This window comes from Nelumbo lutea, chromosome 4 (genome assembly GCF_056320005.1).
Source record: "Nelumbo lutea isolate HS-2025 chromosome 4, American lotus-T2T, whole genome shotgun sequence".
Lineage (NCBI taxonomy): Eukaryota > Viridiplantae > Streptophyta > Magnoliopsida > Proteales > Nelumbonaceae > Nelumbo > Nelumbo lutea.
This window is the reverse complement of record NC_142687.1, coordinates 69,044,041-69,070,825: the sequence shown is the minus strand read 5'-3', so window position 1 is coordinate 69,070,825 and position 26,785 is coordinate 69,044,041. Positions and strand designations below refer to the sequence as shown.

Here is a 26,785-nt window from a genome sequence, read left to right as displayed (position 1 = left end):
TTATATAGTTTTTCAAGGGGGCTCTTGCCCCTTCTTGAAGCCTCAAGAATGGGGTGTATTACACCCCTCATGAACCTTCTAGAGTGCTCTCTCCTTCTCTTCAAGAAACTCCTAGAAGTTACCGCCCCTAGCTCCCTTTGGGCTGCTATTTGGGCTATAACTTAGCTTGCTTTTGAGCTCATGTGGGCTACACTCTAGGCTGTTATTTGGGCTAAAAATGGGCCTTCCTTGCTGGGCCGAATTCTCCTCATAGCTAGGCTTTATTTTCTTGGGTTTTCTCAAGGAATTCACTTGCTCTTTTTGGGCCGAAGTGCTCTCTCTTGCTTCCACCACAGGGCTGGACTGAAATTGGTCTTTTTGAACCTTCTTTTCTTGCCTTTTTCCTTCCTTTTCTTGGATTGATTATCCCTGAACCTATTCTTAGCATTAAGCTAAATTAAGGCAAAAATTAATAAAACCGGCATAAAAATCCATGCTAAAGTCCTCAAAAATTATAGATAAATTGTAAGTTCATCAAATACCCCCACACTTAAGCTTTTGCTTGTCCTCAAGCAAAGACATCAGCCATAAACTTAACATTCCCCCCTTCTGTTCTCACCATTTACCTGGTGAACTTTTTAAGATAGAAATGCATTGAGTAGTCGGGGAACTTTTGTAAGTGCTCAACTCTTATTCTTGTAAATTACCATTTAAGATATGTATCAGATCCGAGGAAAGGAGAATATGAATTTCATCATAGTCTAGCCTTCACTCCTAATTCATATATAAATCAGCTCCTTAATTGTCAAGGTTAATAATCAAATTTCACTAAGTTTCACATCTGTAACTAAATCTCAATGAGAGTTCAACTTTAGAGTGCCCCTTTGAACCTCGGTTGTCACCACAATTACTTATTTCTAAGGGTGAGTGCATTTTATGCTCCATCTCACCCTTTTTTTTTTTTTTCGGTGTGAGTGCATTTTATGCTCCATCTCACACTTTTCTCTCTTTTTTTTTTTTTTTTTTTTTGGTGTGAGTGCATCTTATGCTCCATCTCACACTGGTCACTTGCTTGAGGTAGGTAAATAGGACTCATGTTCTAAGCTGCTAGTTTTACTATTCAGCTCAGAATAGTGGAGTCAATTTGGGCTATTGTCCTTCTTTTGCAATTATTGAACCTCAAGAATTAGCACTTCAGATGTGCACTAGCTTTCTTGACCATTAACAATGAAATCAAGGGCTTCCATACACATGAAGGAAGTTAGGGCTAGTCATGCTGAAAGGCATATTCAGCTCCCCTTTTCTCCTGCATATATCAAATTGGGTCATTCACAAGAATAAAAACCTAACAAGTACATCAGGTGTGTTGGGGTGCATGAGGTGCATGGTTTCAACCCCCATACCCTAGCCTCGGGCTCACTCCCCCACACTTGAGATGAACATTGTCCTCAATGTTCGTAGTGTTAGGGAGTCACACTTGCTAGAGCAAACTGAAGAAAAGAAAATGATGAACTGAGTCCTTAAAGAATTGGAATTTTGAGAAAAAGATCTTTATTTTACTAACTAATATTCTAAAAAGATAAATGACAAAAAGATTCCTTAACTTGTTCATGAGCAAGCATAAGAGATTATTGGTTATCTAGATAAACAGTGGATGGAGGGGGTACAGTACTGCCCATTAAATATGGTTTCAGGCGCTGACCATTTACTTTAAACGTGCCCTGAACCGGGTGGGTGAGTTCTATAGCCCCATGGGGAAAAACCTGTGAAATGGTAAAGGGTCCAGACCACCTGGATCTCAGCTTACCTGGAAACAAGCGGAGACGGGAATTATATAACAATACCTGTTGGCCTACATAAAAGTCCCGTCTCAGCAAGTTCTTATCATGCCAGTTTTTTATTCTTTCTTTATAAACTTTGGCATTCTCATAGGTGGTAAGTCTGAATTCATCCAATTCATTCAATTGCAACCGCCTTTTAGCCCCTGTGGCATGAATGTCAAAATTTAAGAATTTAAGAGCCCAATAGGCCTTGTGTTCCAATTCAAGTGGTAAATGGCATGCTTTACCAAAGACCAATCTGTAGGGGGACATGCCAATAGGTGTCTTAAATGCAGTTCTGTATGCCCATAATGCATCATCTAATTTGATGGACCAATCTTTTCTAGCGGATGCTACGGTCTTTTCCAGAATTCTTTTGAGTTCCCTGTTAGCCAACTCCACTTGGCCACTGGTTTGAGGGTGATAAGGGGTAGCTAATTTATGTGTAATTCCATATTTCTGCATTAACCTCTCAAATTGGCTATTGCAGAAGTGAGTTCCCCCATCACTAATTATAGCTCGCGGAGTGCCAAATCGGGAGAATAGCTTCTTTAGGAAGTGTACTACCCTTCTTGAGTCATTTGTGGGTAAAGCCATGGCTTCTACCCATTTGGATACATAGTCAACTGCAACGAGGATGTACTTATTCCCAAAAGAATTCGGGAAAGGTCCCATGAAATCTATACTCCAAACATCAAAGATTTCACAGATTAAAATATTGGAAAGGGGCATTTCATTCCGTCGGGAAATGTTTCCCGATCTTTGGCATTTGTCACATGTGGACACATACCGATGGGCATCTTTGAAGAGTGTGGGCCAATAAAAACCTGATTGCAAAACCTTGGCTGCAGTGTGACTAGCTCCAAAATGACCTCCTGCTTCTTTATCATGGCAAAATTGGAGTACCGACTCCATCTCCTCCTCGGGGACATATCTCCTTATGATCTGATCTGCACACAATTTATACAAAAAGGGTTCCTCCCACAGATAGTATTTTACATCAGAAAAGAATTTCTTTTTCTGTTGATATGAAAGGTTAGGAGGAAGGACTTGTGCAGCTAGATAATTAGCCAAATCAGCATACCAAGGATATGAGTATTTCTATATTGAGTACAACTGCTCATCCAGAAATTCTTCTCGAATGTTGCTGGTTATCTCCTCTTTTGAGCTTACCGTGTCCAACCGGGAGAGATGGTCAGCAGCCAGGTTTGCAGCACCCTTTAGGTCTCTAATCTCAACGTCAAACTCTTGCAATAAAAGGATCCACCTGATCAGTCTTGGTTTTGAGTTTTGCTTGGTAAGCAAGTGCCTTAATGCCGAGTGATCTGTGTGGACAACAACCTTGGATAATATCAGATATGAACGAAACTTATCAAGTGCAAATATTACTGCTAACAGCTCCTTTTCTGTGGTGGTGTAATTGAGTTGGGGTCCAGTCAAGGTTCTGCTAGCATAGTAAATTGGCTGAAAATGTTTGTTCATTCTTTGTCCTAAAACAGCTCCTATAGAAAAATCACTCGCATCACACATTAATTCAAATGGGAGGGTCCAATCTGGTGCTACCATGATAGGTGCATGGATCAATTTGTCTTTCAAGATGTTGAAAGCATGAAGACATTCAGTTGAAAATTCAAAAGGCACTTCTTTCTGAAGCAAGGTAGATAATGGCTTGGAAATTTTTGAGAAATCTTTAATAAACCTTCTATAGAATCCGACATGTCCTAAGAAACTTCTCAAAGAACGAACAGATGTTGGGGTTGGTAATTTTTCAATTGCCTCCACCTTGGCCTTGTCGACTTCTATACCTCTTTGAGAGATCTTGTGTCCAAGCACTATGCCTTCTTGCACCAAAAAATGACATTTCTCCCAATTCAACACAAGATGTGTTTCTTTACATCTAGTAAGCACCTGTTCCAGATTATTCAAACATGCATCAAACGAAGAGCCAAAAACTGAAAAATCATCCATGAAGATCTCAATAAATTTTTCAACCATATCAGAAAATATAGACATCATACATCGCTGAAAGGTTGCTGGGGCATTGCATAACCCAAAGGGCATCCTTCGGTATGCAAAGGTTCCATATGGGCAAGTAAAAGTGGTCTTTTCTTGATCTTCTGGTGCAATTGGTATCTGGTTATACCCTGAATATCCATCCAAGAAACAATAATACTCATGCCCGGCTAGCCTCTCCAACATTTGATCCATAAATGGGAGAGGGAAATGGTCCTTCCGGGTGGCTTCATTTAATTTTCTATAGTCAATACACACACGCCATCCGGTAATGGTTCTAGTAGGGATGAGTTCATTTTTCTCATTTGGAACAACAGTCGTACCCCCTTTTTTGGGCACAACTTGCACAGGGCTTACCCAAGAACTATCAGAAATAGGATAAATGATCCCAGCATCTAACAACTTAATTATTTCAGCCTTTACCACTTCTTTCATGTTGGGATTCAGGCGCCTTTGGGGCTGAACGGAAGGCTTGCTGTCCTCTTCCATCAAAATTCCGTGAGTGCAGATTGATGGATTAATGCCTTCGATATCTTCTACCTTCCAAGCTATAGCATTTTTGTGTTCCCGCAACACTCTTAATAATTTTTCTCTTTGTAAGGGATTCAGTGCTGTGGAAATTATCACGGGGAGATCTGATGGTTCCTCAAGGAAAGCATACTCTAAATGGGATGGTAATTGCTTCAGTTCAAGGGTGGGGGGTTCTTGGGGTGATGGCTTACCTGATGGTCCGGGCAATTTGCCTAAGTTCTCTAATTTAAGAAACCCCTTTCCCTTGAATAGAGGCTTATCGTTCAGGTATGCTATCATGAGGTTTATTTTTTCATTTTCTGCTTCTTCAAGTTCTCCCTGTTGGAGGCAGAGTTCAAGAGGATCAGTTATTCTACTTACCTAGAAGCATTCATCAATTGTCAATTCAATGGCATCAATCATAAAACAAGAGTCATCACTAGAGGGTGCATGTTTCATAGCATCAGACATTTTAAAAATTATCTCCTCATCTTGTATCCTAAGGCTGAGTTGTCCTTGTTGGACATCAATCATTGCTTTCCCGGTAGCCAGGAAAGGTCTCCCTAGGATAAGCGGGACCTCCACATCTTCTTGCATGTCTAACACAATGAAATCAACTGGAAAAATGAATTTGTCAACTTTAACTAACACATCTTCTATTATCCCCCTAGGATGTCAAATGGATCTATCAGCCAATTGTAATGCCACTCTAGTGGGTTGGGGTTCATTCAACCCCAATTTCTTGAAGATAGAATATGGCATTAAATTGATGCTAGCTCCCAGGTCACATAAAGCTTTTTCAATTTTTAAACTGCCAATGGTACAAGGAATAGTGAAACTCCCTGGATCTTTGAGTTTCTGAGGCAGCTTGTTCAGAAGGATAGCAGAACATTCCTCATTTAATGCAACTGTAGCCACATCTCCCAGTTTCCTTTTGTTTGCCAATAATTCCTTTAAAAACCTTGCATAGTGTGGCATCTGGGCTAAAGCATCAGCAAAAGGAATATTAATATGTAAACTTTTAAATATTTCAAGAAACTTACCAAATTCCTTCTCCAATTTTTGTTGCTTCAGCCTGTTAGGGAATGGAACTTGTGGTTGTTGGTGCATCCCTTGTTGTGCTTCTGGTTGTTCCATCTTCTGTTGTCTGGTTCCAAGGCTTGTTTCTGCCTTGGGTTCAGCTCAATTCTTCTTTTCTACCTCAGGCAACTCTTTTCCACTTCTTAAGGTAATAGCTTGCACCTGCTCTCGTGGATTCACTTCAGTGTTGCTTGGAAGAGTTCCCGGCAGTCTGGAAGAGATTAATTGTGCCAATTGCCCCACTTGGTTTTCCAGGTTTTTGATTGAGGCTTCCTGGTTCTGGAACCTAGTTTCTGCACCTGCTATAAATTTTGTCATCAGTTCCTCCAAATTGGATTTCGGTTCAGGCTGATGATAAGTCTGGTGGAACGGCTTGGAAATATGCTGATTTGGCCAGGACTGGTTTGAATGTCCCCTCCATCCTGGATGAAAAGTATGGTGACTCTGGTAACCCTGCTGTCTTGACGAATTGCTGACATAGTCAACTTGTTCAGTAGATGGTCTGAACTGATTGCCAACTTGGCAGTCTGTACTGATGTGGCCTCCCCCACACAATTCACAATTAAGAGGCTGCACATGCATGGCAGCTATCTGCATTTCATCTATTTTTTTACTGAGTGCTCCTATTTGTGCAGCTAGTGCTGTATAAGTGTCAACATTATGCAAGCCTTGCTGCTTCCTAGTTTGAGTCCTTTCCGAATGCCATTGATAATTGTTGGCTGCCATTTCCTCAATAAGTGCATGGGCAACCTCAGGAGTTTTATTATTTATGGATCCTCCGACTGCAGCATCTAATATGGTCTTATTTGAGTCAGTAAGACCATTATAGAAAGTCTGCACTTGCAGCCAAATGGGGAGGCCATGGTGAGGAACTCTCCTTAACAGCTCCTTGTATCGTTCCCATGACTCATATAAAGATTCCCCCTCTTGCTGGAAAAAAGTAGTGATGTCATTCCTCATTTTAGCAGTTTTAGAAGGGGGAAAATATTTAGAGAGAAAATGGCTGGCCATTTCATCCCATGTGGCTATAGATCCTGCCGGTAATGAGTTCAACCAAGCTTTGGCTTTATCCTTCAAAGAAAATGGGAATAACCTCAGCCGGATGGCATCATCACTTACCCCATTGTGTTTGAAGGTGTCACAGATTTCCAAGAAGTTAGCAATATGGGCATTCGGATCCTCATGGGCCATACCACAAAACTGAACCGTATTTTGTATCATTTGGATTATGGCTGGTTTAATTTCGAAGTTATTGGCAGCAATAGCTGGCCTGATAATGCTGGAGACAGTCCCGGTGAGGGTAGGCTTGGCATAATCCATCATAGTTCTTTGTTCAGCCATTTCTTGTGCTTCTTGTCTGACTTGCTTAGCAGCTCTCAAACGGACACGGAGAGTCCGTTCAATCTCCGGGTCGTAAAGGATCTCTTCCAGTTCAGGTCTGCTTGTCATAAACTGTTAAAGTCAAAGCAATAAAAATGCCAATATTCACAAAAGAAAATAAATAACTAATCCTATCACACTGAAAATGTAAAGTGAATTATTGGAATACAAAACCTACATCCTATCATGAATAAATGAAGCCGATTATACTAAAAGCAGATTTAAACCAATCATCTTATTCAAGGTTCCTTTATCTACATCCATCGATTGCAACATCTGAATTCAGACCTAATTTAGATCTGAGTTCAGATCTACAAGTCTTTGGTATTGTTAGTCTAGAGAAATAAATAAATAATAATTCAGATCTGAGCTGGATATCTCATACACACTCATTGGTATACACTACAATATACATCCATTAAGGTTGGAATCAATTCTGTGATGCTTTAGGGCTGAAATCTGATCTGATCTGAAAAAAAAAAAAAAATTTAAAAGGATCTGAAATAAACTAAAACCAGTCCTGAGTTAGGCTTGGGTTAAAGATTTTAAACTCTACAATTGAAGCTCAAACCTGTATAGCTGATGCATATCAAACACTTGCTAAGACCTGAAAATTGGGTCTGCAATGTTTGGTATTGCAAGCTATTCGGCCCATACAACTTTTGTAGAAATCTGAAATCAGGTCTGCTAACTGTTGCACTATAGCAGCCCTGCTACAGATCTGAATGCTAAAAGAAATACTTGGAAAGTGCTAATTTTTCTTAAATATCTGAGGCATAACAATTATTCAATCCAAACATACACCTCCTTAGCTAATGTAGCTCTGTTACAAGTGGGTAAAGCCAAGAAATAAATCCAAACAAACACTTCTTATCTGATCAACAAATAAATCAAAACTCTAATGAAAGCTAAGAAATCCTAAATTAAAATCTATCTAAATCATTGGCCCAATTGCCTTCAATTCAGGTTAGAAGAGTAAGTAGTAAATGTCAATCTCAGAATTCAGCAATCTATCAATTTGGATCATTCGAATGAATCATGATTGAGCCTTGGTTTGGTGAAACCCCAAGGTCATGAACAGCCTCTCTCAAGCGCATGTTCATCCTATGCATGAGTGACGGTTCTTCTATCTCTAGCAAGAATCTAATCCCCATGCATGCATTTCTTCAAACACTTCTAAGGCATCAATTCAAATCTGAATTGATCACCAACTGAATTGTGCAAATTATCTCTAACATTGCACTCAATTCAGTTCTTGAATAGTAGATCTGAATTCCTAGAGTCTCTCTCAAGCACTCTAGGAATTCCAAGCTGTAGATTAATTCGCCCAATCTGAAAATTGCAGATCTGAATTCTCTTTCAAGCAATTCAGATCTTGCAATCTCAGATCTGAGAATTCAGATCTGAGTTTTGAAGGTTAGTTGGCCGAATTAATCTACAATCACACCCTTATTCAAGAAACTTCAAATACAATGCATGACCATTTGAATGAATCAAAAAGAATTAGATTGCTGAACTAAAATTTTACAAGCTGAAATACATCAAGGAAGAATGGAAACAAGGAGAAAAAAAAGAAAGAACATATAACTAAGAAACTGAATTCAAATCAAAAGAGAATGAAACTACAAATGATTTATTACAGAAGATCTTTGAATCACAAACTCTTAATTTGAACTCACCTTCTTCTTATAGCTTGCTTGTCTTGAATTTCCTTCAGCCCTTCTTCTTCTTCTTCCTTGCGCCTAGCCTTCTTCTCTTCTCTTCTCTTCTCTCAAGGTGGCCGAACCTCTAAGAGTGGGAGAGCCTTCCTCTCAAGCAATTGAACAACTTTCTCCCCTCCTAGAGGCCTCCTTATATAGTTTTTCAAGGGGGCTCTTGCCCCTTCTTGAAGCCTCTAGAATGGGGTGTATTACACCCCTCATGAACCTTCTAGAGTGCTCCCTCCTTCTCTTCAAGAAACTCCTAGAAGTTGCCGCCCCTAGCTCCCTTTGGGCTGTTATTTGGGCTACAACTTAGCTTGCTTTTGAGCTCATGTGGGCTACACTCTAGGCTGTTATTTGGGCTAAAAATGGGCCTTCCTTGCCGGGCCGAATTCTCCTCATAGCTAGGCTTTATTTTCTTGGGTTTTCTCAAGGAATTCACTTGCTCTTTTTGGGCCGAAGTGCTCTCTCTTGCTTCCACGACCGGGCTGGACTGAAATTGGTCTTTTTGAACCTTCTTTTCTTTCCTTTTTCCTTCCTTTTCTTGGATTGATTATCCCTGAACCTATTCTTAGCATTAAGCTAAATTAAAGCAAAAATTAATAAAACCGACATAAAAATCCATGCTAAAGTCCTCAAAAATTATAGATAAATTGTAAGTTCATCAAGTACACGTGTTGATTCCATGTCCTAACACTCAGGGGACCACATACATCAGTATGTATCAGGTCAAGTGTGCCTTCAGATCTTTCAGGCTTACCGTCAAATGGCCGCTTAGACATCTTACCTTGAAGGCAAGGTTCACAAGTGGGAAGATTTTCTACGGTTAGAAAATCCAAAGGACCATCCTTTACCAGCCTTGTGATTCGGTTAATACCGATATGGCCAAGTCGGTAATGCCAGAGGCATGTGGGACTTACTGTATCATGATTCCTTTTCTTGGGATTTTCGACCGACGTAGTTTCGGTTAAGTTAGTTTCCAGAGAAGGATGTAGAACATAGAGACCGTTCTCTAGTTCCCCGCATGCGATGAATTTATTATTCCGTTTAACAGTAATCATATTACTAAAATAAACAGTATATCCATCAGCACATAGTTTTGAAACAGAAATTAAATTTCTTCTCAAGTTCTGTACATAAAGACAATCTTTAAGTACAAGTATTCCTTCTTTAAAAACTAGTTCTATGGTTCCTATTGCCGCTGCTGCAACACTTGCAGTTGTTCCCAAGAATAATGTCACTTCACCTTCACTCAACCTTCTGCTAACTTTGAACCCCTGCAGTGAGTTACACGCATGAGTTGAAGCCCCGGAGTCAACACACCAGGACACAGAAGTAACTAACAAGTTAGTTTCTATGACACAAGTTTCGATGTTACCTTTCTTAGATTCCAGGTAGGCAGGACAATTCCTCTTCCAGTGGCCGGTCTGCTTGCAGAAGTGACAGACATCAGATGCCTTGTTCTTCTTCTGCTTCTTAGGATTGGTAGCCTTCTTCTGAGGCTTCTTTGCCTTTCTCTTTTTCTTGCCCGATTTGTTAGCTTCAGCAAGCATAACCATAGGCTCATCCTTCATGAGTAGATCCTCGGCTCCCAGCAACATATTGCTGAGTTCCTGGACGCTGACATTCAGCTTATTCATATTGTAGTTCATTGTGAACGCATTGAAGGAAGAGGGCAAAGAATTGAGAATGGCATCCACTTGCGTGCCAAGATCTAGCCCGGATCCAAGAGCTTCAAGTTCGTTAATGTAACCCATCATCCGAAGACAATGGTCATGAACTTTCTGCCCTTTGGTCATCTACGCGGTCATGAACAATTTCAGGACCTTCTGTCGAGTAGAACGGTTCTGCTCTTCATACATTGTTCTTAGACTTTCCAATATGTCCTTGGCTAGTTCGATCTGATCGAACTGCCTCTGTATTGAGTTGTTTAATGAGGCAATGACAAAGCAGCGGGCTAGGGAGTTCTTATCCTCCCACTCTTGGTAGTCCCTCCTACGGGCCTCAGAAGCCTTATCATCCGGACGTTCCGGGGCAGGATTTTTCACCACCTTGTCTAACTTTTTGGAAGTTAGGACCAGCATAAGATTTCTGTACCAGTCGGCATAGTTTGGGCCCTTAAGCTTGTTATCGTCTAGAAGCTTTGCAAATTGACCATTTTCCATTTTCTGATAAAATAGAAAAATCATTAGTCCACAACCTTAGTTTGATTCATGTTACCTACATAGATATGGCTTTTAATCTATGTTCCATTCCCACTTGTTCATCTCTGAGATTTCCCTCCTTTCTCAGTGACGGAGATGACAAAATGTCTCTGGAAATGTGGGAAATCACATGGGGTGCGTGAAGCCAATCGTTTCAGCTGCATAACCTCACCACCTTTCTGTGACGGATCATATCCACTCATCAAATGAGTTTCCCTTTGGCCTCTGTCAGACAAGGTTCAGAGCCGTTTTCAGGTAAACCTTTCTGTCCAGTGAGTGCTTACCCATCATATTCAGGTTACGCCAAGGTACCGTGAGAGAGTTCCCATTTTCTGGTGAAGCCCCTCCCACATCGGTCTATGATGCCCCTATCATCTTATGAAACACTCTAATAGATCCAACAGCAAATGGATAGCCCAATTTTATGGTGCGTTTCCTCATTACTGATGGACCCATCATTGTGCTAATGACAAAAGGCCTTTAGAGAGTCCATCATATGGGTCTCCCTATCACATGCATTCATATTTGCTGGAGGGAACAAAATTATGCCCTAGTTTTAATTTAGGTCAAACCAGAGTGGCTCCCACTGACTTTCATAAAGTCAGATTTCTGGTGGGCCTTAATCGGCTAGGGGTTCCGTACGCATCCCTTTTCAGGGTTGTGGGGCCCACCAAGCAAAGAGGGGTCATCCAATGACCTTGAAGGACACCATGGCAATGATGTGCATTTAGCCATGGTGTGCGCAAGAGCCACTAACGAGTCTTCATGGGCCAAGTACTTATGGCCCATGGTCACAGCACATCAAACATCCAAACATCACATGTAAAGGAGGAATTGATCCAATCCATTAACTGCTATAAAGCCCATCGAATAGCCCATTGAAATCCAAGTCATTAACAATTAATGTCTACTAGGTGTATGGGCTGAATCGCAGATAGCAGTTCGGCCCATACAACTTATCTCACAGTAATGGGCCTTTTGCAGTTTTAACCCTTTAAAACTAGGCTTTACAGGTGGGCTGAATTAATCCCTGTAATTGAACATCAGATTTGGAACAGCAAGTGTGAGAAATACAAACTGAAAAACAGTCCCTATCGAACCCCAGATTCGATCCAATCTAGTCCGAGAGGATCCAAAACTGATTTTCAATTTAAGAATTAATTCATGAATGATCTGAAATTAATAATTTTGATTTCAAACAATCACAAATCAAACTATGGACTATTCGCACCACCTGCAAAACAGAGATTAATCACAAGGGTTGCAGTTTCACAAACTGCTAATCGCAGAAAGTGATTTCTCCAACTGCAAAGCTCCAGCGCCGCCTTCTTCTTCCTTCTTCTTTAATCAAGAAAAAATAACAGAAATCCTATTTCTATTAATTACATTCTTGATCAAATCCTATACATTCAATCTAAAAATAAAAAAAAAATTTACAAACCGAATTAAATAAATAGAAAGAAAAAGGGTGCGCAGACTATCTGCGCCAAATCTGCACTGTGATCTCCAGGTTCGAACAGTTCATTAAATCAAAATAAATAAAGAACAATTCTAAATAAATTTTGGATTTAATAAAAATTAATTTCAGATCAATCGCCCTTAACAAGAAACAGTTTCTTGAAAAAAAGAAAACAATCTGCGCAAATCTTGAAAGAACACCTTCTATCCATCTGCGCAGGGTCAGATCTGATTTTCTTTTGGTTCAAGATTCGAACCTGTGGCTCTGATACCACTGACAGAAAGGTAGGATCCATCTAATGGATGCCATAAAGGTTGCGGAATGGGTGGGCAAATTTCAAAAATTTCCTACCTTCTCCCAACTGGGAATCATGTTCCCTAAATTTAGAATACAATATTCAAAGATCCTACTTGAACCATAATCAAACCAGATCTGTACCAAAAGATAAATGGGAGGAATATACCTGATCCGAAGAAGCAGTATCTCCCAAAGTTGGTGTTCACGCCCAAAGAATGCTCCAAGATCCATTCCTACTGAAGATGACACAGTTGTGGATGGAACAGAACCAGCAGGGTGCGTCCTACACACTGGATCCTTCACAAGAAACCTCTGGAAACACTAAACACTGAATCCTTTTAGTCTTTGTTGCAAGACTAATGTCAAGAACAGATTTCTTGACTTTCTTTTTCTGCAAAGATCTAATCTTACAAAAACAGATGGTGGCGGCAGGAGGAGAAATCTAAAGGCCAAAAGGCTGAACTGCCTTTTTTTTTTTTTTTGGAGTATGAAAATGAGATCCTATCTCAATTCACAGGAGATATCCTATCTCTCTTCAAGGTGGTTCGAAATCTGATATTTCTCTTTTTTGGGTTTCTCCTCCTTTCTTCTTAATTAAGAATCCTCCTAATTAGGAGTTATCCCAATCCAAATCAGTATTTGGATAGGGGATAATCTTAATCCTATCTGCAGATAAAGTTAGCTTACTCCTGATCTTATCAGGAGGTTACCAGATTCAAATCTAATTTGAATTTGGTCTCCAAGAGTGGATAAGGCTAAAGGCCCAATCCTTTTACTAACATTAATCTCAGATTCGCCCCAAGGATGGGTGATCATATCATCCCACCTCGAAATGGGCTTCTGGCCCATTAAGTGTTCAGTGTCTAATTACTTTCCAATCTGCTACCCAGTTGGGCTTCTTTGTATGGCGTGGGACCCAAGCATTGATCTACACACCAGCCACATGGGTTCGGCCCAGCCTTTAATACAAGGCCCAGCCGAATTCATTGAAAAACTCAATGAACCCCTTGAGTCCATCATATGGACCCTATGGGCCCAACACTTACATTAAGTGGTCCCTGGGCCAAGCCATCTTATAAAAACCCAGGGACTGTGGGCAGGTGCAAGATTAGCCCATCAGGTATTATCCTCAATGGTCTTACACTTAACCTCTCAGCCCTTAATGATCAAGCACTGCCTGACAAGAGAGGACCTCTCCCTCGGCTGCAAGGAACAGTGTCGCACTCTCCTCTCACATGGATCCCGAGAATTAAAACCATTTCCAAACAATTTGAAACTATACATATAAATATAAATATATTAATTTTTCAAAACAAAATTCCAACGATTGAAATCAACTGCCGGCAGTTTGGTTTCCATCAAAGAGAGTGCATTCCCGATCATTACCCTTTGTCCTACAAAGTGGCTGATTCTGTCACTATTCATTGGGAATGATGTAGGAATGTTAACTATGGTGAAAGTATGGCTTTCGCAACAATTCTCCATGAAATATATTGGAAAAGCCTCCTATATACTGGGTCTTCGACTCTATAGAGATAGATCGAAGTGGATAATAGGATTATCCCAATCTGCTTACATTGACAAAATAGTCAAAAGAGACAATATGGAGACAAAATAGTCAAAAGTGACAATACTTAAGTTCCTTCGAAGGACAAAAGAGTTTTGTCTAGTATTCGATGGTAGCTCACTACAGATCCAAGGTATACAGATGCCGATTTCCAGTCGGATCCGGATGATAGAAAGTCTACATCTGGATATATTTTCACGATAGGATTGTGTGTTGTTTGCTAGAAAAGTAGCAAACAGGGGTCCATTGCAGACTCCACGACCGAGGTCAAGTACATTGCCGCAAGTTAGGCTACCAAAGAAGCCGTGTGGATGAAGAAGTTCGTTCATGTGTTGGGAGTAGTTCCGTCCAGCACATCACTCATCGCATTGTTGTGTGACAACAATGGAGCTATTGCTCAGGCTAAGGAGCCATGAGCCCAGTCGAAGTCAAAGCACATCGAGAGGAAGTACCACGTACTGTGAGAGATTGTTGGTAGAGGGGACGTCCTGATTTAGAAGGTAGCATCAGCGGAAAATGTAGTAGACCAATTGATGAAGCCACTGATGAGACCAAAATGAACCCTAATTTTATCCCCTAATATTCACTCTTTTACGTTTATTTAGCACTTAAATGGACTCATTACTTTTGTATTTTGATTCAGGGCAATAAAGAAGGCAATTGGAAGAAAATAGGGCAAATCGGGTGATTTTGCACTGTTCCGGCGACAGTCATTAATCTGGGCCTAACTCTCAATTCCAGACACCGAATTGGACAATTCAATAAGCATTAGAAAGATAAAAGGAAGACCCACAACTTTTATGTTTTGAGTTTTGACAGATTCGGCCCGCATCGAGTACGAAAACGAGCTCAAAGTCGGAGTAAGTTCGCAGTCAGGCCTATTTCACAACTTAAGTCCAACTCGTAGAAGTACCTTGAAACAGTGTTTAACATGGAACGCTATCGTACCCAGTTGAGTGGTGATAAGTGTTGATCGAATGCTGGGTTTGGTTAACTGAATTAGGAAAAGACAATGTTTATTATGGCTATCCTAATAAATCTAAGGTTAAATGCTTGAATTGCAAGAATGCTGAATTGTACCTAGGATCGAAGGCCAATCAATTCAACCCGAACCCTTGAACCAGAATTCGGTAAGACTGATTTTCTCTTGTTTGTTTAGTTTGTTATTCTTTTAATTTTAGTTATTTAATATTCCCACACAATTACTTTGTCCATTCGGCTAAGAGATTATTGATTTGCTCCCTATGGGATTCGACCTAGAACCACTTTTACTGCAAATATTTTATTGTGGGACTAGTACTAATTTTGAGGGCTTCGACAAACCCGTCAGCCACTATCATTGAAAGTGTTTGAGAAACACGTAGAAAGCATGGGACTCTAGCTAGTACCTGATTGGACCTAAGTGCAAGTGGGAGCTGTTAGATAGTTTTGTATGCCCTTAGCTTCAATCAAGATGATGTACTTTATAAGTTTATTGTAAATGAATAAAAGTGCATATTCGATTCATGTTCCCTTGGTATGTTTCTGTGTAATACCCTTAAATTGGAATTTAATGAGACTCGTGTTAGTTTAGAATGTTCACAGCTAGTGGGTCGGTCTGGGGAGACCTATCCTGACAAGGCTGACATTGTGGTGCAACCAAGTCGGTTGGGGTGGCCTGTCTCAGCTGCCAGGGTGAGACCCTAGGCACATACAGTGTAGAATTAATTGGGTCTTTGAACTGGACCAGATTTCCAGTATTACCCTGGACCTTGGAGATTGATGGGCAAAACTGGAAAGTTACACCCGACTCTTAGACTTGTTTATGATACTGCACTAGGTGTCGGATTGGGCTATCTTTGATATACCATTCAATGAGATCCTTAGCGGGGGTCAAAACCTGGGTATGTTGGGACAGTCTGAGAATTCATCTGAGTGGGGGATCATAGTGACAGGATCAGCCCCTTTGTTGGACAAAGGTAATGATCGGGGATGCACTCTCACTGATGGAAACCAAGATTGTCGGCAACCGATTTCAATTGTTGAGATTTGTTTTTGCAAAATATGTTTTATATGAGATATAAAGGTATATATATTTTGGTTTCAAAATGATTTGGAAAAGGTTTCAATTCCCGGGATCCATATAAGCAAAGAGTGCAACACTGTTCCTTGCAGCCGAGGGAGAGGTCCTCCTTGTCGGGCAGTGTGTGATCATTATGAGCTGAGAGGTTAAGTGTAAGACCATTGAGGATAATACCTGATGGGCTAATCTTGCATTTTCCCACAGTCCCTGGGTGTTCCTTGCAGCACAATTAAATGGTGTGTCAGAAAGGAGACATCGGACTCTATTAGATATGGTCCGATCACTTTTCGTCCACTCAAAGTTATACACATCCTTTTGGGATTTCGCATTAGAGGCTACGATTTACGTACTTAACCGGGTTCCAACCAAATCTGTTCCTAACACTTCTAATGAGCTGTGGACTGGTAAGAAACCAAGTGTGAGACACTTGAAAATTTGGGGTTGTCCAGCACATGTTAAAAGAACTAGTGCTGACAATTTGGAATCGAAGACCAGTCGTTGCCTATTTGTAGGCTATCTCAAAGGCTCTGTAGGTTACTTGTTCTATGATCCAAAAGAGCAAAATGTGTTTTGTAGTCGAAATGCCCACTTCCTAGAGTAAGTTGTTCTTGATGAGGAGAGACCAGGGGTATTAGGAGATGTCCCACCAGCTCCAGAAAATAACCAAACCTATAAGATCTACCTAGGTTTCTAGGCCTCCAGTTCGTTACGGCTATGACCAAGAAAATTACTTGGTGGAATCCATGACCAGTGAGGAGGATCTCGTGACTTATTTAGAAGCTATGTTGGGCATAGATTCCTTGAAGTGGATAGATGTCATGAGAGATGAGATGGACTCAATGTAGACCAATGGGGTTTATACTCTAGTAGATCTGCCCCCTGGGGTAAAGGCAATTGGTTGCAAATGGATCTATAAGAGGAAGAAGGGCCCCAATGGTAAAGTTGAGACCTACAAGGCTTGTCTTGTGGCGAAAGGGTACACTCAAAAAGAGGGAATCGATTTTGAGGAAACCTTTTTGCCTGTGGCCATGCTTAAATCCATTAGGATCCTGCTAGCTGTAGTAGCATACCATGATTATTAGATTTGGAAAATGGATGTCAAAAATCATCTTCCTGAATGGAGATCTTAGTGAAGATATCTATATGCAGCAACCGCAAGGTTTCACAGATGTAGGTTAGGAACATCTGGTATGTAAACTCAACCGATCCTTATATGGTCTTAAGCAAGCTTCTAGAAGTTGGAACATCCGGTTTGACTCTACCGTCAAAATGATTGACTTTGAGCAAAACCCGGATGAGGCCTGCGTTTATAGAAAAATAGTGGGAGATAAGGTTACGTTCTTGGTTCTGTATGTAGATGACATCCTACTCATTAGGAATGATGTAGGAATGTTAACTAAAAGTGTGGCTTTCACAGCAATTCTCCATGAATGATCTTGGAGAAGCCTCTTATATATTGGGTCTTTGACACTATAGAGATAGATCGAAGAGGATAATAGCATTATTCCAGTTTGCTTAGATTGACAAGATTGTCAAAAGATGCAGTATGGAGAACTCTAAGAAATGAAATGTTCCTTTTAGATACAGGGTCACTATATCCAAGGGTATGTCTCCCAAGACTCCCGAAGAGATTGAGGGCATGAAAGAGATTTCCTATGCCTCAACCGTAGGGAGCATCATGTATGCCATGCTATACCCTCATCCTGACATTTCTCAGGCAGTGAGTGTGGTAAGTAGATACCAATCTAACCCAAGGCAGGAGCATTTGACCGCTGTGAAAAAACATACTAAAATAACTTCGAAGGAAAAAAAAAAGTTTTGTCTGGTATTTGATGGTAGTTCACTACAGATCTAGGTGTATACTGATGTTGATTTCCAATCAGATCCATATGATAGAAACTCGACATCCGATTATATTTTCACGATAGGATCGTGTGTTGTTAGCTGGAAAAGAAGCAAACTGGGGTTCACCGTAGATTCCACAATCGAGGTCGAGCACATTGCTGCAAGTGAAGCTACCAAGGAAGCCATTTGGGTGAAGAAGTTCATTTTGGAATTAGGAGTAGTTCCAGCTAGCACATCACCCATTCCATTCTTGTGTGACAACAATGGAGCCATTGCTCAGGTTAAGGAGCTATGAGCCCATTCGAAGTCAAAGCACATCAAGAGGAAGTACCATGTACTACGGGAGATAGTTGGAAGAGGGGACCTCCTGATTCAGAAGGTAGCATCAGTGGAAAATGTAGCAGACCCATTAACTAAGCCACTAACATAGAAAGTGTTTGAGAAACACGTTGAAAGTATGGAGCTTCGACTTATACCCGATTGGACCTAAGTGCAAGTGAGAGCTGTTAGACAGTATATTCCCTTAGCTCCAATCAGATTGTTGTACTTGATGACATTTATTGTAAATGAATAAAAGTACATAATTGATTCATGTGTTTTGGTGTGTTTCTGTGTAATACCCTTAAATTGGACACTTATGAGACTCGTGTTAGTTTAGAATCTTTACAGTCATTGGATAGATCTGGGAAAATTTATCCTACCAAGGCTGACACTGATGTGTTGCCAAGTTGGTTGGGGTGGTTTGTTTCAACTACCATGGTGAGACGTGAGTTACATGTAGTATGAGTTTTCTTGAAACCTTGAACCAGACCAAAATTCCAATATTGTCTTGGACCTTAGAGATAGATGGGCAAAACTGGAATGTTACACCTGACCCTAGACTTGTTTATGGTACTACACTAGGTGTCAGATTGGGCTATCTTTGATATGCCAATCAGTGAGATCCTTAAAGAGGGTTAAAACCTAGGTATGTTGGGACAGTTTGAGAATTCACTTGAGTGGGTGATCATAGTGATAGGATCATCCCCTTTGTCAGACAAAGTGAATGATCGGGGAATGCACTCTCTCTGATGGAAACCTAAACTGCCGACAGTTGATTTCAACCATTGAAATTTGTTTTTGTTTCAAAATGTTTGCAAAAGGTTTTAATTCCCGGGATCCATGTAAGTAGAGAGTGCAACATTGTTCCTTTCAGCCGAGGGAGAGGTCCTCTCTTATCGAGCAGTGTTTGATCATTATGGGCTGAGGGGTTAAGTGTAAAACCATTGACTATAATACATGATGGGCCAATCTTGCATTTGCCACAATCCTTGGATTTTCATAAGGTGGCTAGATCCAAGGACCATTTAGTGTAAATGTTGGGCCCATTAAGAGTCCATAGTGATGGACTTAGAGGTTCACTGTCTCCTATAGTGAATTTGACCAAGCCTTGTAAAAAAGGTTGGGCTAAACCCATGTGCCTAATGTGTAGATCAATATTTGGGTCCCACACCATACAAAGAGAGCAAATTGGGCAGCATGTTAAGAGGTTAAGTGGGCACATAACCTTAATGGGCCTAAAGCCCAATTCAAATTGAGTTTAAGTTAGTTAATTAAAAGAAGAAAAGATAGGATTTATAATCTGATTAGGATTAGCTAACGGATAAGATAAGTCTTATCCATTCAAGAGTCTAGATCCAAATATCAAGTTTGGATTAAGGAACTCTCTCCTAATTGGATTAGGAGGCTGATCCTGAGAGGGCTATAAATAAAGGAGGCAAATTCCTCAGTTACACACCACAACAATCTGCAGAGTTCTTCCCTGTTCTTGCCAGCCCTACCCAGTTTGATCTCCACTTATGGGAGTGATTAAGAAGTGTTCTTGATATTGCTTCTTGGTAGAAGAAACAATCCAAAGTCATGCTCACCAGCCCTCTACTTGATGAACATACAATTTTGTTAGACAGTTTTGTATGCCCTTAGCTTCAATCTGATTTGATGTACTTTTGTTATTTAGTGGAAATAAATAAAGTGCATGTTTGATTCATGTTGTTTGGTTTAATTCTGTGTAAAACCCTAAAACAGGACATTTATAGAGACTCATGTTAGTTTTAAATGTTCACAGCCGTTGGATAAGTCTGGGGAGATTTATCCTGCCAAGGCTGATACTGGTGTGCCACCAAGTGTTGGGATGGCCTGTCTCAGCCATCAGGGTAAGACCCGAGGCACATGCAGTATGGGATTACTTGAATCCTTGAACCGGACCAGATTTCCAGTATTGCCCTGGACCTTGCAGATAGATGGGCAAAACTGGAAAGTTACACCTGACCCCTAGACTCGATTATGACATTTCACTAGGTGTTGGATCAGGCTGCCTTTGATATGCCATTCAATGAGATCCTTAGCGGGGATCAAAACCTGGGTATGTTGGGGCAGTTTGAGAATTCATCTGAGTGGGTGATCATAGTGACAGAATCAGCCACTTTGTCGGACAAAGGGTAATGATCGGGAATGCACTCTCTCTGATGGAAACCAAACTGCCGGCAGTTCATTTCAATCGTTGGAATTTTGTTTTGCAAAATTAATATATTTATATATATATGTACGGTTTCGAATTGTTTGCAAATGGTTTTAATTCCCGGGATCCATGTGAGAGGAGAGTGCAGCACTGTACCTTGCAGCCGAGGGAGAGGTCCTCTCTTGTCGGGCAGTGCTTGATCATTAAGGGCTGAGAGGTTAAGTGTAAGACCATTGAGGATAATACCTGATGGGCTAATCTTGCACCTGCCCACAGTCCCTGGGTTTTTATAAGATGGCTTGGCCCAGGGACCACTTAATGTAAGTGTTGGGCCCATAGGGTCCATATGATGGACTCAAGGGGTTCATTGAGTTTTTCAGTGAATTCGGCTGGGCCGAACCCATGTGGCTGGTGTGTAGATCAATGCTTGGGTCCCACGCCATACAAAGAAGCCCAACTGGGTAGCAGATTGGAAAGTAATTAGACACTGAACACTTAATGGGTCAAAAGCCCATTTCGAGGTGGGCTGATATGATCACCCATCCATGGGGCGAATTTGAGATTAAAGTTAGTAAAAGGATTGGGCCTTTTAGCCTTATCCACTCTAAGAGACCAAATTCAAATTAGATTTGAATCTGGTAACCTCTTGATAAGATCAGGAGTAAGCTAACTCTATCTGCAGAAAGGATTAAGATTATCCCCTATCCAAATACTGATTTGGATTGGGATAACTCCTAAAAAGGAGGTTTCTTAATCAAGAAGAAAGGTGGAGATTTTGAACCACCTTGAAGAGGTATAGGATACCTCCTGCGAATTCAGATCTGATATGATTCATACTCTCCACAGAAAAACAGAAAAAGCAGTTCAGCCTTTTTTGTTTTGGAAATCTTCTACTGCCGCCGCCATCTGCCATTGCAAGATTAGATCTTTGCAGAAAAGAAAGTCAAGAAATCTGTTCTTGACATCAGTCTTGCAAGAAAGACTGAAAAAGATTCAGTGTTTAGTACTTCCAGAGGATTCTTGTGAAGGATCGAGTGTGTAGGACGCACCCTGCTGGTTCTGTTCCATCCACAGCTGTGTCATCTTCAGCAGGAACGGATCTTGAAGCATTCTTTGGGCGTGAACACCAACTTTGGGAGATACAGCTTCTCCGGATCAGGTATATTCCTCCCATTTATCTTTTGGTACAGATCTGGTTTGATTATGGTTCAAGTAGGATCCTCGAATATTGTATTCTAAATTTAGGGAATATGATTCCCAGTTAAGAGAAGGTAGGAAATTTTTGAAATTCGCCCACCCATTTCGCAACCTTTATGGCATCCATTAGATGGATCCTACCATTCTTTCAAATTTATCTATAATCTATGAGGTCTTTGCATAGATTCTTACACTGGTTTCATACAATTTTACCCTAATGAGCATAGCAGTTAGAATGTACACTAGTGCAGCCTAGCATTTTAGAATCAGCTTTGATATTCCTCCTAGTCCAACAAGAGCCATCGTGGATGGATCCCATCATATAGTACCTCCAAGATGCCACCCTTCCAAAGGACCAAACTGAAGCAAGGAGGCTCACCTACAGGTCATTCCGATATTGCCTCATCCAAGGCCACACACTCTCCCCTACTTAAGGTGTCTCCCTCTAATAGAGGCCGACTATGTCCTTAGGGAGATACAGGAGGGTATCTGCGGAGACCACCCTAGCGCATGGACCCTGGCTTACAAGGCACTCCAACAGAGCTACTTTTGGCCCACCATGAAGCAAGATGCAACCTAGCTCATCCGAAGGTGTGACTACTATTAGAGGCACTCAAATCTCCACCACCAGCCAACAACTCCCCTTACACCCATTCCTAGTCCGTGGCCTTTTGCCCAATAGGGAACAGACATCTTCGAAGCATTACCCACTGCGACCGAACAAAAAAAATACCTCCTCATCGTGGTAGACTATCTCACAAAATGTGTATAGGCCAAGCCCCTAGCATGCATCACTGCGCAGAACACCCAAAGGTTCCTAAGAAGGAACACATCATCTATCATTTTGGCATCCCTCGAGTCCTCATCACCGACAATGGCTATCAGTTCATCGACTAGATATTCAAAGCCTTCTACATGAAACTCAAGATAGATCACCGAACCATGACCTTTCATCGATAATAGAGCAATGGACAGTCCAAGGTGACCAACCAAAACCTGCTCCATGGCCTAAAGACTAGACTTGACAAAGCCAAGGGTAGGTGGGACGTAGAACTACCGAGCATCCTTTAGGCCTATAGAACCACACCATGCACAGCTACTAAAGAGACCACATTTAGCCTAGCATAAAACTGAGGCCACGAAGTCAAAAACCTCAACCATGTAACGTTAGGCCCAATACCTTAGCCAACATGAAATTGAGGCCATGAAGTCGAAGACCTCGATGCGCCCTATTGGACCCCACTGACCAACTTCACTCTGAAGTGAAACAACATAAAAAAAAAGGAGAGAAGGGAAAAACAAAATAAAACATGCTTGGCAAAATGGTCAAGCTTCCATTAATTAAAAGGTTGATACAATGATTATAAGCTTTGAATACCAAGTTGTGTACAACAAAGAAAAGAAAAAGAAAATCAATCCAGGCTGGCCATGCTATCTGCAAGGTTCACCTCCTCAGGGGTGGCCACACTATCATTAAGGGAAGACTACTCAGGTGGTGGTGCCTTGGCAATAAAGGGCCCATACCACTCCACAACCACAACAATTTTAGGGCACATGACCCTCCTCTAGAAGTGAGCAAAGCGGGTCTACTAGGAGTCTATAGAAAAGTTGTCAAGGGCAATCTGGAACTCCTCAAACTCCTTGTACCTAGAGACCACTTCCTTCTCTATCACCTTCCTCACCTTGTTGCAATCCCCCTTGAGCTCATGAGCACAACTCTTCAGAAGCTATAACTCTTCGTCCTTGGTGGCCGCCGCTTGTCTCTGCTTAGCCATCTCTGCTTACAGACAGGAGAACTTGACCTCCCAAGCCTTGGCTGTTTGATGATGGGTGTGCATCCTGTCGACCAATGTCATCACCGCACAGGTAGCATAAGAAACACAAAGTCAATTAGCATGACCAAATAAACCAAAGAATAGAGGAGACAATATGGAAATCTTACCGCAATGGATTTCCGAATGGATGTGCTCTCCAACACCCCACTTGTGCAATCATTGGCCTCTCTATGGATGTCAGGTAGTAGAATGCCTACCTCTAGACAACTACTCAAGCAAGCCCTTGGTATCTAGAGTGTCCTCCAGCTGAACACTCGAGCTTGGCCAATACACCTCAACCGCCAGCTCTACTAGACTTGGAGATAGGACTTCAAAACCTCTCCATGGCACGTACCATGGTGGAGACCCATCGGAGCCAACGTCCACCATGCCTCCCTCAAACAGCATTGATCTCTTGCTCGGCCGAGGGTTTGCAACCTCAAGACTGTGTTGCTACTGAGCCACCACCCTTCTCTACACGGCAGCCTACATATGTCTTGTTCTCTCCTCCTTGTCAATGACTTCCATATCTTCCAAAGAAAATGAGTCAATCAAATCTAAAGAAATGAAACAAGAAGAATGATGTGTACCTTGCATGTTGACCCACTCTATCTGCCTATTGGCTGCAAACTCCTCCCTAGATAGCTCGGTCTCAACCAATACCTTTGCCTTGGTCCTTAGGATTTATAGCTCGGTAGGAAACGGCCTGACCCTCGGCGGTGCACAAAGAAGAACCTCTCCTTCTAGTGTTTATTTGAGGAGGGGGCTCCAACTAGCACCTTATTATGTTGTCAAGCCAAGAAGTAATAATAGCCCTATAGGTGCTTCTTTAGGTGCAGAAAGTATGTGAACATCGGTAGGGTGATGTCCACATCATGAACTGAGCAATAGCAGAGGAGGCTAACCAAGTACCTAAAGGAATTGGGCATTAGCAGGATTGGTTGGATGTAGTAGCACCTCAGCATCATTGTGATACCCTCACTCCCTGGGAACCTCAGCCCGACTCTTAGGCTATGCTCATATGTGCAAAGCCCTCTTGACCGAGCTGAGGTAGTCCTCTCACCGATACCAATGCACCTCAACTTATACTACTCGGGAATACAGTAAAGGGCCTTGATTCTGACCAGGTTCCTAGGAGTCAATCTGCAAGGTGAGGACATGAAGTGGCTACCGAACCATGCAAGAGTGTTGGGCCCCTCTTTTAACACAATCTCTACTTTGTTCTCGTCAGTTTCCTCGACCTTGGCCTCTTGAAAGGCCATGACCTCATCCGCAATGGCACCCTCACCCTTAGGTCCATCAACCTCGGCTCCCTGGGCATTGGTCTCATGGATCACGAGCACAATGGCCTTGGGATGAGACCTCGGCTTGGATTTGCTACTTGACATACAAGAGCTAGATGAAGAGGAGGAACAAGAAGACGAGGAAGATGAACACATCTTACTGAAGAGATTACACCAGAGAACACCTAAAGCACCTGCCGAGGACTATTTCACGATAAGCTCATAAGATCACTTACTCAAAATGACAAAGTAAAATGGCTCATTACCTCCCATTTTATAAAGGGGACCAACGGTCCAGATCAGCCCAAATCAATGACACCAATTCGACACCGCCCTTCACACACATGTGACCTGGGGAAAATGAAACGATACATCTGATGACCCATATTGGAAACAACAAGAGCATTAAACTAACAGGTCCACGTGAAAAAACGGCCTTACTCTGGGCTAGTCAACTCGAAGAAATTAAAGTTCCTCAGTCGAGGACTATAGAACTCTTCCACGTCTAGTCACGGACGAGCACAACACTCCTCGACTTTGGAACTGAGGAAGTGGTGTTCAAGTGATGGTTGAGCTGGCCAAGGGTGCCACATTGTGATGGTCTGACATAGGCTTAGCCTTGCCTACGCTTGGCAGGCTTACATCAGGGACGTCACCATCATTTTCACCTGTAAGATTTTTGTGAGAATTGATGTTATTTTCAGGCAGACCACCAAAAGCTTTACGTACTCTTTGAGGAGGGTTGGTCAACCTCCTTGGGTGCCTAACCTTGGCACTCCTAGACCTTCATACCCTTGCGGGGCAGCCCTGGTTAATGGCTACCATGGCTACCAGGGTTGGACCGGCACTGCGCTATCGATACTCAAGGGAGGCCTAGCATGCGGGCTTGGCTCAAGCATGACCCTTCACCACGCCATCCCCTTGCCCAAGCTGAGTGAGCTATCCCATTGCCTCTAGCGCACGGGTATGTTCTAGCCCAAGCGGTTGCCTATCATCATGGCACACAGGTGCCTATCATCTTCGGCATACAAGAGACCCCTCATATCGGTGCCAAGTCACATCATCGTCGCACAGTCGCCTTGCATTATGGTTGTCCCCCTTTAGCACGTAAGTGGTGCCTCCCATGGACTGGTGTGAGCCAGGAGAGTGCCCTGGCCATTGGACTTGAGGTCATGATCCAGTGCTATTGACTTTGGTGGAGCCATCCCATTTGGCAACTCCTAGCATCTAAGCGCATAAAGGCTTGTCCTGGCCTACCTTGGCCTGAACGCCGCACGAGTTTCTTCCATAATAGAACTACCCCCATGACAGTTGGTATCAGAGTGAATTGGCCAATTGTAGCCACAGTTGGTTTTCAGTAGATTAGCCTAGAGCCAGTTGAAGCGGTCATCCCGATAAGCAGCACATTGTGGGGTGCGGTCCCTAGCACTTCCACCTAGGATCGAGCAGATTTCAAATCAGGCCTAGCAAGTGGCCATTCATTGTTCGTGTCCCCATTCCAATGACCCTAAAATAGCTTCCCTTGCGGGGGCAGATGCATTGGTTGTTGTCCTCATGCGGGGGCAGACGCATGAGCCTTGATAGGAATGTGGGTACACTGCCCAAGTAGATTGCTTATCAGGCCTAGCAAGAGGCCATTCATTGTTCGTGTCCCCATTCCAATGACACTAAAATAGCTTCCCTTGCTAGGGCAGACGCGTTGGTTGTTGTCCTCACGAGGGGGCAGATGCGTGAGTCTTGATAGGAATTGATGTATGGCTCATTGTGACACTAGCAAGTGCATTAGCTGTTCAAGTAATAAAGTAGTGAGTGAAGTATCGTTCCCACGAGGATTTAGAAAACAAGAATCAATACTAAATTGAGTACTTCTTATCTGATTAACAAATAAATCAAAACTTTAATGAAAGCTAAAAATCCTAAATTAAAATCTATCTAAATCATTGGTCCAATTGCCTTCAAATCAGGTTAGGAGTAAGCAGTAAATTTCAATCTCAAAATTCAGCAACCTATCAATTTGGATCACTCGAATAAATCATAATTGAGCCTTGGTTTGGTGAAACCCCAAGGTCATAAACAGC

The 26,785-nt window shown here is 41.9% G+C and overlaps 1 protein-coding gene and 1 non-coding gene across 2 annotated transcripts in view; one reads left to right on the top strand and one right to left on the bottom strand.

Moving 5' to 3' along the window:
* The window catches only part of LOC148860995 (uncharacterized), a 167,140-nt gene extending 144,525 nt beyond the window's left edge, over positions 1 to 22,615 (bottom strand). The window contains exons 1-4 of the mRNA XM_088984998.1: positions 22,370 to 22,615; positions 6,777 to 6,854; positions 4,237 to 4,529; positions 2,914 to 4,143 (exon numbers count right to left, since the gene is read on the bottom strand). Of these exons, the coding sequence (XP_088841124.1) occupies positions 2,914 to 4,143; positions 4,237 to 4,529; positions 6,777 to 6,854; positions 22,370 to 22,615 (1,847 nt within the window). The remainder of the gene's footprint in view (positions 1 to 2,913; positions 4,144 to 4,236; positions 4,530 to 6,776; positions 6,855 to 22,369) is intronic.
* LOC148860996 (small nucleolar RNA R71) lies at positions 6,259 to 6,365 on the top strand. The gene has a single exon (XR_016095213.1). It is a non-coding gene; the product is annotated as a small nucleolar RNA R71 (small nucleolar RNA).
* Positions 22,616 to 26,785: the final 4,170 nt, after the last annotated feature.